Source organism: Solanum dulcamara, chromosome 3 (genome assembly GCF_947179165.1).
Source record: "Solanum dulcamara chromosome 3, daSolDulc1.2, whole genome shotgun sequence".
NCBI lineage: Eukaryota > Viridiplantae > Streptophyta > Magnoliopsida > Solanales > Solanaceae > Solanum > Solanum dulcamara.
Window position 1 is genome coordinate 64087132 of NC_077239.1, and position 15681 is coordinate 64102812.

At 34.2% G+C, this 15681-nt stretch overlaps 1 protein-coding gene across 1 annotated transcript; it reads right to left on the minus strand.

The window, feature by feature from the left end:
• Positions 1–200: 200 nt before the first annotated feature.
• Positions 201–14883, minus strand: LOC129883603 (uncharacterized). The gene is made up of 6 exons (XM_055958230.1): positions 14821–14883; positions 9195–9241; positions 7816–7909; positions 2073–2171; positions 1837–1988; positions 201–670 (listed from the first exon to the last, which is right to left on the minus strand). Exons 1-6 carry the CDS (start codon positions 14881–14883, stop codon positions 283–285), a joined length of 843 nt encoding a protein of 280 aa, XP_055814205.1. The 3' UTR covers positions 201–282.
• Between the last annotated feature and the right edge of the window lie 798 nt (positions 14884–15681).

Below are 15681 nucleotides of genomic sequence, written 5' to 3' on the forward strand. Positions count from 1 at the left end.
ATCTAATAATGAGAGCATAAATCTAGTTCCATACAACCAAAATGCTACCAAAAGAATCTTCTTTCAATCCTTCTCCTCTACTTTCTGTTCACCAGTGAGAAACCTCTAAACTTACAAGTGCTATTGTACACATTTAGGTGGAGTAAGTAGCTAATCAGTTCAATTACATGTCTCTAGCATTCAAAAATAGAACATCAAAGTGACAAGGAATATAGAAAAATTGATTGCTTCACTTCTCAAAAATCATAAACCGCCAGACCACTTAACAACTGGAGATGTAATTCAAAAGAAAAAACTAAGTCCAATCTTTCCAAGCCAAAAGAGAAGAGGAAATTGAGCTAGGGCAATAAACAATAGGAGATAATGATGGCTACTTGAATCGTACGTCCTCACCTCTGCAAAGAGAACTCTCTTCATCGTCTTCACCAAGAATATTCCCATGTACAAGCATGTCCACGGCATCAAAAAGTAATAAGAATAGTTCCATATAATTGTTCCCAAAAGAGCTATGGACAATCCTGCAAAAGCATATCCTGCATATGAAACAATGTCAAGGAGAAGAGCCTCTCCACTACCCAATGAGAACAAAGTCACCTTCGACAACGAAACTTGTAAAAACCAGCCAACCAATCCCTTGATAAACAGCCAACTGAGAGCTTCTGGGCTAAATCTGAACAGATATGACAAGATTAAGAATTAACACAAACAAAGGGAAGAGGATATAGTGCAGGGAGGTATTCCACTCTACAGAAGATATTGCAAGAAGGTAAAATGTCACAACTTGCAGTATACTGGAAACATCAAAACAAGGAGCATACACATGGGTAGAATAAGACTACACAGACCATATCCAGAAGTCAAGGATAGATCACCAATTATATCTGACATGACATACCGAAAACTCCACTTTGTCCAAAACTAACCATCCTATTTTCTGTTGAGTTGTTCAAGATTGTGAGCCCGTTTGGATGGGCTTTAAGTTGGTCAAAACCAACTTAAAGCCCCTTTTTAGCTTTTGGACGTGTTTGCCTAATGCTAACTTTAAGTCATAAAGTTCTTAAAGTCAGTCAAAAATGAAAAGTTAGGATTTCTAACTTTTTTTTTTCTAAGTGCTTAAAGACATTTTATTTGACCATGGAAATTACTTTTATATCCCTTATATTTTAACTAAATTCCCAAACTACCATTTTTATTCTTTTAACCCTAAAATTCAAACACTTATTTTCAACATAAGCACTTTTATCCAAACACTCAACTGCTTATTTATAAAAATAACTTTCGGCACTTCAAAGTTCTAAAAGCACTTCATACATAAAAGTTACTTTTTTTAAGCCCATCCAAACGGGCTTTGTGTCTACTTTCCTAAAGAAAACTGTTTATATACTCTTTGGTAGGGTACAATTCAGTATTTAGAAGATATCACATGCCCTTTTCTGTAATGTTAATTTTATCCTACCTTTTGGATGAATTTCAATCAAATATAACAAAATTTCAATTGTTACCTAGGTCATTCTGTCCAACCAAAGTAGGAACCTAGATTGGAATTGAGGAGATGACCCAAAAGAGCATTAGAACAAAACGAAATCATCTGGTGTAGCAGATAGCTTCACGCAAATAACTGAATTAAGTATTGTTACTGAAAACATTATAAAATTTCATACACTGCATGTTCAAGTATAAATGTCATGGCATTTGGCACTCCAAACAAATATGAGGTGAGCAACCATTAACCAAATTCAATGCAGATATTTGATTGGCAAAAGATCATGTACTTATTACTATTACTCACCACCACATTTAAAGCCTAAATGAAGCTCGAGGAAACAATAAGCTTACCTTCCCTGCAGACCCAATGATAAGCTAGCAAGAACAACATAGGTACCAAAGGCCATAAACGGAATGTATAAATCTGGAGCATTTATGTCATAGATTGGGGGCTTATAGGATAGCCTGCCACCAACAGGCTCTGTGATTCTTGTCCAATGACCCTGCAGACCATTGAGAAAATTACTACTAGGGGAACATAATGCTAAGATGATACTCCAATGAGATCGAGGCTAACAAAATCTTACTCTGTGTAGGAAAGGGAAAAGGACTATTGTCAGTTTGTTTCTCACGTACTGGTCATTCACTTGGAAGTAGTACTGGGGATCAGAAAAGTACCTACTTATCTGTTTACATAAAAGAAGTTGCAAGTTAGAACTTTATTCTACCAGCAAAGCTACACAAGCAGTATCATCCAAAAATAAAATGTTACGGATGGAATGGTAGGTGTTTTTATCTGAAAGAAGGCAAGTATTATGGAATGGCAGATGTTTTGGACACAAAATGTTGAAATAAGGCAGTTAATGGTACTATCGTTGAAAATATATTTACTTTGTTGCACAATCTCATTATTCCAAAACATCAATACAGTCAATGTGATACCACTGATGGTTTCCTCATTCTTTCCTTTATTTATTTTGCTAGTTTCTGCTTATTGCTTGTCACTAAAGAAACTGTAATTCAATCACTCTTTGTGACAAATAAATATATCATTTATGAAGAAAGCTTCTATATCACTTGCTGTGAGAGGGAAAATCATTTTCCCTGCCTTGGCAGTGCAGCATTTCCTAATCTAACAGTTAGCTAGACAAAATAACCTGTACAATCTCTTCCACTTTTTCCAGTCCCAATTCCACTTCCCTCGGCATTTTGCCACCCTATGCCCTTTCTCTAATCACCTTCTCCGTCATAGCTCTACCATCAGGGTAATTTCCTGGGTCAATTAATCTGTCATTTGCTAAATAAATTATAATCACACAGAATTATGTTACTTTCTTTGATAATGGTGGTACCCAAGTCATTTGTGCCTCCTTGACTAATCCAAAGTACCTAATACAAATCAGTTAACTCCACCCACCAAGGCTTAAGAGCCTGTTTGGCACTGCTGTTGGGAGGCCAAAACTACTTATTTCCAGAAAAGCACTTCTTTTTGAAAAATTAAGGAGTTTGGCCAATCAGTAAAAATGCTTTTAAATGGAAGTAGAAGCAGTTTTTCTACTATTGGGAAGAAGCTAAAAATTTCTGCTTCTTAAAAAAAGCAGAAAATTATTTTCTTCAAGACCAAAATATCCCCGGTCATATATACATACTTACTAATGTGTCCTTAATAATTAATTAGCATATCTCATAAGTTTGGCTAAGTTTCATTTAAAAATTATATTTTATATTTTTCTATAATAATTTTTTAGTTTTATTTTATGTTTATATATTATTTATTTTATATTTTATATATTATATATTATCTTATGCATTATTTTGCAGGATTAGAGAAAAAAGGTAACAACAATACTTTTGCAAAATGAAGACATTATCACAGAGATCGAAGAAGAAGGTGGGCATTCTGGTATAACTTCAGAAATATAAGGCAGATCTTCTATTGTAATGGATACACATTGCGTGATAAAATTAGAAATGAAACATTGAGAATTTTTGTGATGTATGAAGGACGTTATTTATTTTTGTGGTGAATTTTTCGTATGTAGTGATTTAATTTGTGGAATGGTTTTTAAATTTATTTTTCTTGATATTTTTAATTATATTTAAATCATCATGTTAAATATTATTTTATGAAGTAAGATGTTGTATTAGAAAGGCATCAAGGAGATGGAAATTACATATACAAAAACATGGTTAACTCCTGAGAACAAAAACACCTATTTAATCAGGGAATTAGCCACAAGCAAAAGAATGGTCGTTAAGCCATATTGAGGGAGCTAATGAAATCTAAGAGGGGTAATATAGGATTAACATAGATAGATTGCTCCAATGGAAAAGGTTAATAAGGCAAAAGGATTTCAAACTGCTAATTGGAGTTGAGATACTATCAAAACATCTGAGATTCCTTTCCTTCCAAATACACCAAAATATACATGATGGAATCATCTTCCATGTCTTCTTGATGGGGCTATCAACTTCTCTAAGGCTCCAGCTTCCCACTACTTCTTTGACACTCTGAGGGAGAATCCAGTTGATACCAGACGGAGTACCAAGCAGACTAATGATCCTTATGTAGTTGGACCTTGGAAGTACATTAACAAGCTAAGGGAGGAATTCTTCCAAGAGGTGTCCTTCAGGATTGGGAATGGTAACTCAGTTAAATTTTTGAAAGATAGGCGGCTTAACAATCAATCTCTCAATGTCACCCACCCTGTTAATTATAGGATAGCCTCTAATACAGACTCTTCAATGGCTCAAAACAGAGAAGATGGAATATGGGCACCTCGCTTTAGGAGGAATTTTCAGGACTGAGAGCTTAATGAGCTCTTTGATTTTTTCAGACTGCTAGAAGGAGCCCCAATGTCCCCTCACTTGCCTGATAGCTTAAAATGTGGCAGCTCTGAAAAAGGAATAGACACAGTGAAGGAAGGATACCACAAGTTGTGCTCTTCAAATGACATGATAGACTAGTGGCCATGGAAACTAATTTGGAAGACTAGACTATCTCCTAAAATCAAGTTTCACCTGGACTACCCTGAGGAATGCTATCCTAACCCTGGACAATCTAAATAGGAGGAAACTCAGCTAGTAAACAGATGCTTCATGTGCCTCAATAGCCTGGAATTAGTGAATCATTTGTTTCTGCACTGTCCAGTGGCAGCAGCTCTTTGGAATATGTTCATTTCATTTGCTGGTATCAACTAGATTCTCCCTCAGAGTGTCAAAGAAGTAGTGGTTCTTGAGCATATCTCCACCACTATTTCATTAATAGACTCTTGTTGTGCTTCTTTAAATTTCGGATTCCCAGACCTATGCTGCTTTCGCATAATTACATTTTCCCACTTCACAAGATGGAACTTGTGGGGTAGATCTTACTCTTCAACATATTAATATGTAGCCCCGCAATTGCTTAAAAAAGGAGTATTGTCAGATTGAGATATCACACCTGAGACTTGTTTGTCCCACAAAAAGTAAGAGTATCATCTGCATAGAGCAGGTGCGTCACAGAGATAGAATTGTCTTCATTGTTGCCCACCCTGAATCCTTCAATCCATTGCATTTGCTTTGCTTTGCCAAACATCTTGCTAAGACCTTCCATGGCTAGGATAAATAAGAATGGAGAGAGTGGGTCCCCCTGTCTAATCCCTTTTTGAGGAGAGAAAAAACCAACTGGGGATCTATTCACTAGAATTGAATATTTGACAGTAGTAATGCTGAATTTGATCCACCTGATCCACCTTTCTCCAAATCCCATACTCCTCAACATTGATAATAAATAAGACCAATTGAGTTTTCCAAAAGCTTTCTCCACATCTAACTTACATAGAATTCCAGGAACTCCACTTTTTAGTCTTCCATCTAGAAGTTCATTTGCAACTAAGGCTGCATCAGTAATCTTCCTATTTTTAAGAAAGCACTTTTTTCTCCAGATACTAGCTTTCACATGACTGTCTTCAGCCTCTCAGCTAGGACTTTAGCAATAATCCTGTAGACACAGCCTATGAGGCTTATGGGTCTGAAGTCTTTGAGTTCTATTGCACCTTTTCTTCTTTGGGATAAGGGCAATAAAAGAGGCATTGCAAGACTTTACCATGTCGCATTGTTGATGGAAATGAGAGATAGCCCCCATTAAGTCAGGTTTGATTATCCCCCATGCTTTTTGGTAGAATGTCATCAAGGCCAGATCATATTAATATTATATGAATATTTAATTTATTTTTTATTTATCTATGTATAATGGTGATTGAAAATTTGAATATGTATATTTTAATTTAATAAAAATAAAACTTAAAATTTAATCAAAATTTTTATAATAGATATTTAAAATAATTTTACTCTATAAAATAATTTTAATATTAAAAGTGCATTGATACTTGTCTTTTTTCGTAATTTGACTCTCAAAAGCACTTTTAAAAAAATATTTGAGAAACACAATCTACTTATCAAAAACACTTTTCAAATGAATTAACCAAACAAATTGTTTTTTTTCAAAAGCACTTTTTTAAAAAGCTATTTTAAAAAAGTGCTTCTAAAAATAAGCAATTTTTAGCAGCAATGCCAAACGGGCTCTTAGGCAGATTGGAAAAAAATGAGCAAGGTAAAATATGCAGATTAGAATATGTGTGGTTTTTCCAACACAAGTGTGAGTAAGTCAACATACGCAAAATCCTTTGTTTCATTAATGGATTGGAAGCCATGAGTAGTAGCATCTCTCTGTGTCCAATTTCAGACATTGATAGGGTAGTGTTTAGAGAAAAATTTGCAGCTACAAGAAGTAAAGAAGTCGAAATTTCAAGCACCAAATGTAAAGAAGGTGAAGGTGGCTGAAGGTAGTTACTTATCACTGCTTCAAGTCTTCACCATACCTTCTAAACACCGCCAACTAAGGGTGAAGGTCAAGAGTAATAGCAGGATTGAAAAGGAAGTGATGAACGAAGGAAGCTTGGAACCCATACCCTATTTTTGTATGCAGGTAACAGTATCAATTACACATAAACTTGCGCCTAGGATATGACAACTTGAAATGTGATATTGATGCTTTATACACCGAATAGTGGAGTACAAGAAGGGCTGATGGAAACATAGATGATAGAACCAAAGGAATTACCTGAAGTCATGCTTGGCGGGAAAGTTTGACCAGTTCACAGGAGTTGGTGGAAGATTGTGCCACGTCAAGAGTAAGGGTTTCTATTGGGAGAGGCATTGTTTGAACTCCCATCAGATGATGAAGCACATAGGATCAGAAGGGGGGAGGGGGTGCTCGAGCTCGACTGATGATCTATTTGAGATTGGGGAAGGGAGTAAAAAGCATATTCCATAACATAGAGTCTGAAACTCAAAGAAACTATGAGAACTAGAGAAGATTGCAGGGATGTCTAGAGAGAAACTGTCAATCTGCCAACACCAAAAGAGAGTCTGGGAATGTGCAATCATACATGTCTGATATTTGCCTCCTGTGCATAGTTCTGATCGAGGGGATGATGAAGACAAAACCTAGTCCAGCAGCCAGCTACTGGGAAATATCAGAGGTACATGGTTTCCATGATGGGGTCAAAATAGGAAGGGGAAAGACTGTATGCTATGGTCTGAAGAAAAATGCAGAGCTTTTGGAAGATTCTCTATCTACCAGTTGACAGGTCCGAGCAAGAGAAATGACAACTGACACAGAGTGAAAAGAACAGAGAGGCAACCAAAAGAAAAATGATATAAATCATAGATATCAACTTTCATGAGAGTAGTATAGGTTGGAACTCAAAATATTTAGAGTGCTCAGTCATCTATGATGAGAGGAAGTGGAGAAAAGCAATAAAGGTGTGAACGAGGCGAGGTTGAGATGCTGCTTCCATTACCCGTGAAAATTAAAATGCTATCATGGAATGTAACAAAGTTGAAATAATTACAAAAGAGATGTGAAAAAGGCATGTTGAAAAGTTGATGTCCTGATGTGTTCTACATTTAAGAGTCAAAAGGGAACCGATTACGGAGGCTACAATCCGAGCTAGGGAATTGATTAGGGGTGGGGGTAGAGGGGTTGCATGTGTCTTTGGAGAGAAGCCTAGCATACTTTGGTGAATTCGGAATAGCCAGATTTTTTCTTTATTAGAGGGTATTCCGATGCCACAGTAAATATCATAAACTTGTTGTGCATTAATGAGGATTTTAATGAGTCTATTAAAGAATGAATAGAAATTTAAGGTATAACATTACATGTAAAATAAAGTGTAATGCTGAAGAGTTTCATGAACTTTTATGTATAGTGATGGCAGGTATCATCACGAAGACACAAATTAAGGCCAGCTTTCATATAGTTGTTAAGACAATTGAGATGCTAACCTTACTGAAATAGTACAGTATAAGTTTAAATGGGTGTGCCTGGTTGGCAAAAGGCAAAACTTCACGTAATTGTGCACTTGGGTTTTCCAAATATCTGCAAGCAATAAGCACTTTTTTAAATAAAGATTCGCAAACACTAACCAATTAATAAAGGTTGCATTTTTCTTTTGATCAGACAAAGTAAAATAAAGTTATTTTTTCACACGGGGGAAGCTAAAACAATTGCCATGCAATCTCCACTTCAACCAGATGAACCAAATTCTAAAATTTCCACAACGTACTGGACTACATATAACAGCTGAAAGTCAGTCTCAGTACAAATTACAAACACATCAAAAACAAAGGATGGTTTTGTGCTGTATTAAGAAATTGATTTTAGTTAGTTGACTTTTAGAATTCTCAGTTTTCTTTACTTCTTTCAAGTTTCACACTTCCTTCCAATTTCAAAAGAATCTGTTTCATGAAGAAAGTCGAAGGCATGTCACACACCCATTTCAAAATTCTCAGCAGGTCGTACCTCCTAAGTAAATCAACAGTGTCTAACAATATAGACGAGGAAGAAATTTTATCTTCCTAAGTGTAAATTGCCAAGAAGAGCAAACCCCATTCACTAAACATGGGATAGATTCCATTCATTGAGGAGACTTTAGATTTGAACTATTGCATTGCCATCACCACAAAATGTGAACAACAAGTGTCGTTTTCCAAGCTTCCTCTATCTCTTTTTAGCAGTACCGTGATGAACAACTGCTAAAGTTAGTTACTTGATCGAATCCTAAAAACTTCAAATCCCCCCCCCCCCCCTCCAAAAAGAACAAAAAAAGTTATTAGGTGACTTGGTGCTCAAATAAATAGATACTACATGCATAAGTCATAACTGCAATCCAAACATATAATGAGAAAAGACAGGTGATTAATTTAGGTCCGAGAACTCTGTAGAACTAGACAACAACTGTCAGCAAGTTCAAATCACTTCCCACAGAGTAATCTATTTACAATAGCTCGGAAGAACATACATTGTTCCACGCACAAATTTTATCATCACGCCGTTTCAAATTAAATTATACCAGCAAAATATCTCATATCTTGTTACACAAAAGGGTGCAGATTTTACAATTTTCAAGAGCAGAAAGGGAACCCATAAAAGTAATATTTTCAAATTGCATTTCATTTTTTGGAAAAAGAATAGCCTAGTAAGTCTTGTTTATGTCTGGAAACAGCCATGGATCCATAATACCTGTACTCAAATCTCTATAATCAATCAATCCCAAACTCGGCAAATGCATCAGCTACAGATTAAAAGAAAAAAACAGATATACCACCCTTACATAAAGGATGGATCATATATTAATCATAGGATAAGGAAGATAAAATTTTACCTTTCTGGAAAGACGGAGATAATTGAAATGTAGGCAGTAATGAATATCTAAAACAGCAAGCGAAAACAAATAACGCGTTCAAGGGAAGATCCAAACTTAGAATCCAAGATTGCAGACGGACAAAATCAATCAATGGGTGGGTTTCCGGACTTTACATCAGAACCATATTTTTATGATCCGACCCATATTTCTATACCTTTTTCACTAAAATTATTCTGCACAAGAGTCGCACATTTGACCAGTGGATTAAGAATAGAGGAATTTTAAAAAATGAGTATAGATGGGGTCTTATTAACAATTTATAGCTATACTTTGGCTATTTATTTATGAGAAAATTTTTAAAATAGCAATATTTTAGTATTTAATAGGACTCTTTAGCTACATTTTAATATTTATTGAAAGTGGCAACAATTTGATTTGATATTTAGATACTTTTGTATTTTTTTGTTTTTTACTTAATAAAATACAAGTAATTAAAAACAGATAGGAGAAAATTATGAAAAGTATCTTTCAAACATGGTAAATGCTAATTATGTTATTTATTAGGAGATCTAAATAGGCGAATTCAAGTATCATTTTCAATCTTCTTCATCATCCTCTACTAACGATCTCCAATTCTTGTTCAAATGCAATTCGTTTGTTAAAATTTGTGGATACAAAAAGGAGATCGATCCGGAAAACACAACAAGCATGCTTATAGAAAATGAGTATAACTTGAGAAATGATACATAAAACAAAAAGATGGTCTGATGATAAAAAAAATTGGATCATAGTTCAGAAAAGATAAAAAAATGAATTGAAATATAAAGCAGATTGAATGGAATACAAATCTAATAAGCCTATAAATATTCAGAAAAGATACAAAAAATGCAAGAAAATACAAATCAGATAAAATAGAATACAGATCTACTTGTCTATAAGTATTCAGAAAGCATATAAAAATGTAATGAAATAAAAATCATGTATAATGGAATACAAATCTACTTGTCTATAAATATTCAGAAAGAATACAAAAATTTAATGAAATTCAATTTGCATGAAAAATATACAATACTAAATGATAAATACAAAATAAATGATCGATAAAGGATATCATTTTCGGTTAAACTATAAATATAATTAAAGGATACAATTACTATTAACAAAAATACAGATTTAAATGACATCAAATTACTATAATTAATTAAATGACATGCATTGGATTGAATACATTCTAATATTGTAGATATTATTCCAAATATAAGTGGCACACATCTCGATTGAATACATACTAATATGAATACAACTATAATAAGCCTATATATTGGAATGAATATTGTTTGTTAAAGGATAAAATAATCCTAAAATCTACAGATATAATGATAATAGTAATGAAAAATACAAATATTATTAAGAAAATACTAGATATAAAAAGAGATTTAGTAGGATGCAAATAATGAGAAATGATAGATAATACAAGTCAATAAAATTCTACCATGATATATGATGCATATTTTGTTACCTAAATCAGTGGTATTCTATTGGGAAGAGATTTTGAGAATTTTGGAAAACAAATAGAGAAAAGGAAGAGAGATAAGTAGGAATTGAAAAAAATATTAGAGAGAAAATAGGAAATGGGGGAAAGAAATGTGACCATTAAGAGAGTGAGTCACTTTACAATTAATTTTTTTTATTTCTCTAAAAACATGTGCATAACAAGCTGAGAAAAATTAGGAACTAAATTAGAATACTATTAATTTGTTATAGAATAATAATATAGTTATTATTGATAATGTTTTTAAACTGTAGTCCTTTTCACTAAATAAATTGAGAATTTTGACTAGTTTACTAATTTTTTCTTTATCATTTATAGCAATAGTTTGAGAGGAAAGAGATTGAGGGAGAGGCAGGTGAGATATGGGAGAAATGCTAGATGCACGTTGTATTCTACAAATATAGTCTGATACATACATGTTGTGTTTGATACATACAAATTGATACATGTCGTATCACTTGTATTCATTCGCGATAAAAAATACATATTGATGCATACAAGTTATATTCAATATATACAGGTTGATCCACTTGTATCACTTGTATTCATTTGCTCTGATACATATATTTTCTTCTTCTTTTTTCTTTGTCTTTGTAGACAGTGAAGTTATAAAATTCATATTAAATTTTGAATTAATCATTAAATTCATGATACGCTGATCAAGTCAGATTCGGTTAATAAAGTTGGATTAATATTTAAGTTAAAATTGTATGATTTAAATAAAGTTCAAATTATATTAAGGTCAGTCTTTTAAGTTGACAAGACAAGCCCAACTTATGCTCTTCAAGTCCAAGGTCCTCTAAAATTAATTGAAGACCAAAAGACCCTCAAAACTCTAGCTCACAACTATATAAAGGGGTCTTCATAAGACTAGTAAGAAGAAAAGGAAGAACAAAAAGAAATACATAGAAAATCTTTGCTCTTTAATGGTAATCCGCAAGTCTTCCTTATACAACAAAGTCTTCATCTTCAAGTTTTGAGCTGCAAATTCTCATATGTCCGCAATTATGATCAAAGTTAATTAGCTCCACATTCGTGGTGAAGTTTCAATAAGTATTTCATTGATTCAAGAACAAAGCGAAGCTCTTGAGTTGACGATAGTGCGGAGAAGAATCACGAAATTATATCTTTTCATTAGATTTCATAAAGATTGTAACATTCACATAAATTATTGAAATATAAATATTATTATTTATTGTTATTTCCTTTCTTGATTGATATTTTTTAGGAATGAAACTTAGTCGCCTACAAATTGGCATGCATAGTGAAATTTTGTCCAACAAGATGTGCTAATTTATTTGCAATAAATTTTAAAGTGATAAAAAAGAAATTGTAATCACAAATAAAATATGAAGAAATATAATTTTATTGATAAAAAACAATATGGGTACAATTTTGTTCCTCCCTTGATTCTTCTCTTGAATTTTTCTCCATGATTCGAAGGTCATTAGTAGCATATTTATCGAACGTAGGATGATTAGGACTTGATCTTCATGAAAGGATTTGTGGATCTTTTCAAAGTATTTAATTATGAAGAAGAGATTGGCATATCTTGATCTCTTTATGAATATCGACTTCTAAGATGCCTCTTCACAGAAATATATTACTCTTTATATAGGCATGAACTAGGGTTTAGGGTGGAGTAGCCTCTAAGAACCCTACTTGAAATTGAACTAGGAATGTAAATGTAATACCCCGTACCATTTTAACTTAGAATATTTTAAAAATAAAGAGAAAATTTGTGAAAAGTGAATCTCGGGACCAGGTCCACATTACGAACCTGGGCAGGTATTTGAGACAGTAGAGTGCGCAATGTATCCGCGTTGCAGAGAAGAAAAATTTTAAAAATTAGATCTGGGGATCAGGTCTGCATCGCGGACCTAGGAGTTGATTTTTGCCCATCATTTATTTTAATAAGGGGCGTTTCGATCTTTTTCCCATATTTTTCAAACTTAACCCGCAATGTTTTGGGACCAAAATTTGTCCCTTATCAATATCCAATGGGGTTTTTCCCTCATTAACACCAAAAACCTTTTAAAAACAAGAACTAAAGAAAAGAGAAAAAACTAGGGTTCAAGGATTTCAAGCCTAATCTTCAATTTTCGCTTAGCAAATGTTCGTTCTAGGTATGCAAGGTCTAAGTTTGTCCACGTGCCCTGCATCTCAATTTAGTTAGTATAAGTTCAAGTATGAGTTCCAATCATAATCCTATTGAATTCTCAAATGAGTTATGGTTCCTATTTATGAAGTCCCATGTAGGCTTAATGATATTATACTTAATTATGTGATTTTCATTCATGATTTGTTGTTCATGCCTAGTTTCATATGAACCCTAATTTCGTTATACATTGCTTAATATTATGCACTGATTTATTGAAACTAAAGTGACGTCATGGATATCCTTATAGTCCTTTGAAAAGAGCTTTACAAAATGCAAATGGTTTCAAATGCATAATCTTATTGAGGAAAGAGTCATGATTTCAAAAGAGTATAAATATTTTCAGAGAGTATTTCAGTAAAGTAAAGAAAAGTAAAGATCAATTTTTTCCTAAATAGGAATTTGAGTATTAACTCAACACAGATGATATATGAGCATTATTGATATTTCTTATTTTGAGAGTAGTATTGAGCACCAACATTGATAAGATTTTATATAACTCAAAGTCTCATAAACTACATAACTAGTGTAGGATAGATCATACCGCAATACGGACGACTTTTCATTGCCTCTAAGAAGGCCTATTATATGGATCCATACATTAAAGTTATTTTTCTATATCCTGGCAAGGTATAAGATGGCTATGGCAACGAGGGTGGGACGTTGTATCATTGTTGGGCTAATCAATAATGTTTTTGGTTAGAGAAACTCCCCAATAAAGTAAAGTATACTATTTTTATGTTTTGTTTTTATTGCATATTTCATTGTAAAGTTGAACGGTTTTTATTTCATGCCTACATTTCATTTTAATTAAGTTATGTTCAGTCATTTATGTTCAATTATTTGTTTCACTCCGTTATTTTATATACTCGTACATTTTATGTACTGAAATCATTCGACCTACATTATTTTATGATACAGATATAGGTGATAGAGATCCTCAACCAGTACACTGTTGAAGATCAGTTTCTATCCAACTTTTGGTGAGACCTCTTTGCATTCAGAGGCACTCTCGAGTCTTTACTTTTCAATTATTAGCTAATAGTTTGAGGTAGCCGTGGGCCTATCCTTGTACTTATTTCAGAGTCAGTATTCTAGAGGCTTCATAGACTAGTTAGACAGTGTTCAGTTTATTTCCTTAAGAATGTTTTGAGAACATCTAGTTAAGTCTCATACATTTTTTATATATATTTGAGTTTCATGTTTTATGCTAAAAAGTATTAGGTTGCATGTTTCATTGTTCCTATCTAAGTTCATTTATGGGTTAAAGACTTCCGCTGAGTTAGTTAACCAAGCCAAGTAGTTTGATTGATACTAGCAATGGTTTTCGAGTGACGGCCACATCCAGAATGTAGGCTCGGGTCATGACAAACTTGGTATCAGATTCACTCCTGTGTCTATGTAGGCAGAGTTCAACTAAGTTTAGGTTGAGTTTAGGCAAATTTTGGTAAGGTGAGGCAAACCTCAATGTTGAGTCTAGGAAAACCGCGGTGGGGCAAACCTTAGTGAGGACGCTAAGTCCATAGAAGGGGTGTATAAAACACTCCTACTTAAGATAAGAATTCATACATCGGCAAAAATACAAGAGAGATATTGGATATATAAGTAAGCAGGCTTTACCTACTAGTGACGCATTTTAAATTCGTGTGGGCCTAGGCCTAAAGCATAAAATATCATAGCGGATTGGGCCGTTACAAATGATATCAAAGAACAGAGTTCAAGAGTCCTAAGGTGTATATGAAACCGAGTCTAGTGAAGTCCTTCTCATTGGTGTGAAGCACACCACATCTATAACAGGGAGGGTACATGACTTTTAGGAATTATTTCACTTCTTTCATATTTCACCTCGTGCTATAGAGTTTAACCCTATGAAATCTCCTTCTAATTCATGCATTTCATGATTTATATCATGCCTCTAAGAAGAGTAGTCATACGTCTTGCCAAAAAGAATAGAAACCAACAAAATCCCCAAATTCCCGAAGGACCAAGGGGTCCATCTAAACCTGTTGGACAACCACCTCAGGCTGAAGTTACTAATGATGAGTTTTGTAATGCCATCCAAATGTTGGCCTGGCTATGACAACATAGGTTGGTCGATAAAGAGCAGGTCAATAAAATGCCCCAGATACTTTCAGAGTTGGTGAGTTCTTAAGAATGAATCCATCAAAGTTTACTGGGTTTGCACTCCATGAGGATCTAGAGAACTTTATGTATGAATTGCAAAAGGTGTTTCAGGTTATGCACATTACTGATGTAGAGCATGTTGAGTTGGCTGCCTATCAGCTCAAGGGTGTTGCAAGAGTGTGGTTCGATCAATGGAAGGAGGCGAGGGTAGTGGATGTACCACTCTTATATTGGGATGTGTTCGAAGAGTCCTTTTTAGGAAGTTTCTTTCCCCAAGAACTAAGGGAAGCCAAGGTAAGTAAAATTCTTAACTTGAAGCAGGATTCTATGAGTGTGCAGGAATACAGCCTCAAGTTCATCCAACTGTCTCGCTATGCTTCAGAAATGATAGTGAATATGATGAGCAGGATGGTCTTGTTCGTGTCAGGACTCTCCCATCTGTCGAGCAAAAAGGGTAAGGCCGCTATGCTGATTAGGGATATGGATATAGCTAGACTGATAATTTGTGTTCAACAAGTTGAGGAAGATAAGTTGAAGGACTGAGAAGAGTTTCACAATAAAAGGGATAAGACATCAAAACATGAGTCCGACAAGTAAGGGACCAGAAATGGTAACTGCCCATCTTTTTAGCAAAGATCATCTGGACCTGCACCATCGTCGGCCAGTGTGCC

What these genes read in the sequence shown, in the direction of transcription:
- LOC129883603 (XM_055958230.1), bottom strand. Translation starts at nt 14,883, where the DNA reads ATGGACCCCTTGGTCCTTCGGGAATTTGGGGATTTTGTTGGTTTCTAT. An exon ending in TCTATTCTTTTTGGCAAGAC is followed by an intron (nt 9,242 to 14,820) that starts GTATGACTACTC and finishes TTGCTGTTTTAG; the next exon opens with ATATTCATTACTGCCTACAT. An exon ending in TACTGTACTATTTCAGTAAG is followed by an intron (nt 2,172 to 7,815) that starts GTTAGCATCTCA and finishes TTATGTAAACAG; the next exon opens with ATAAGTAGGTACTTTTCTGA.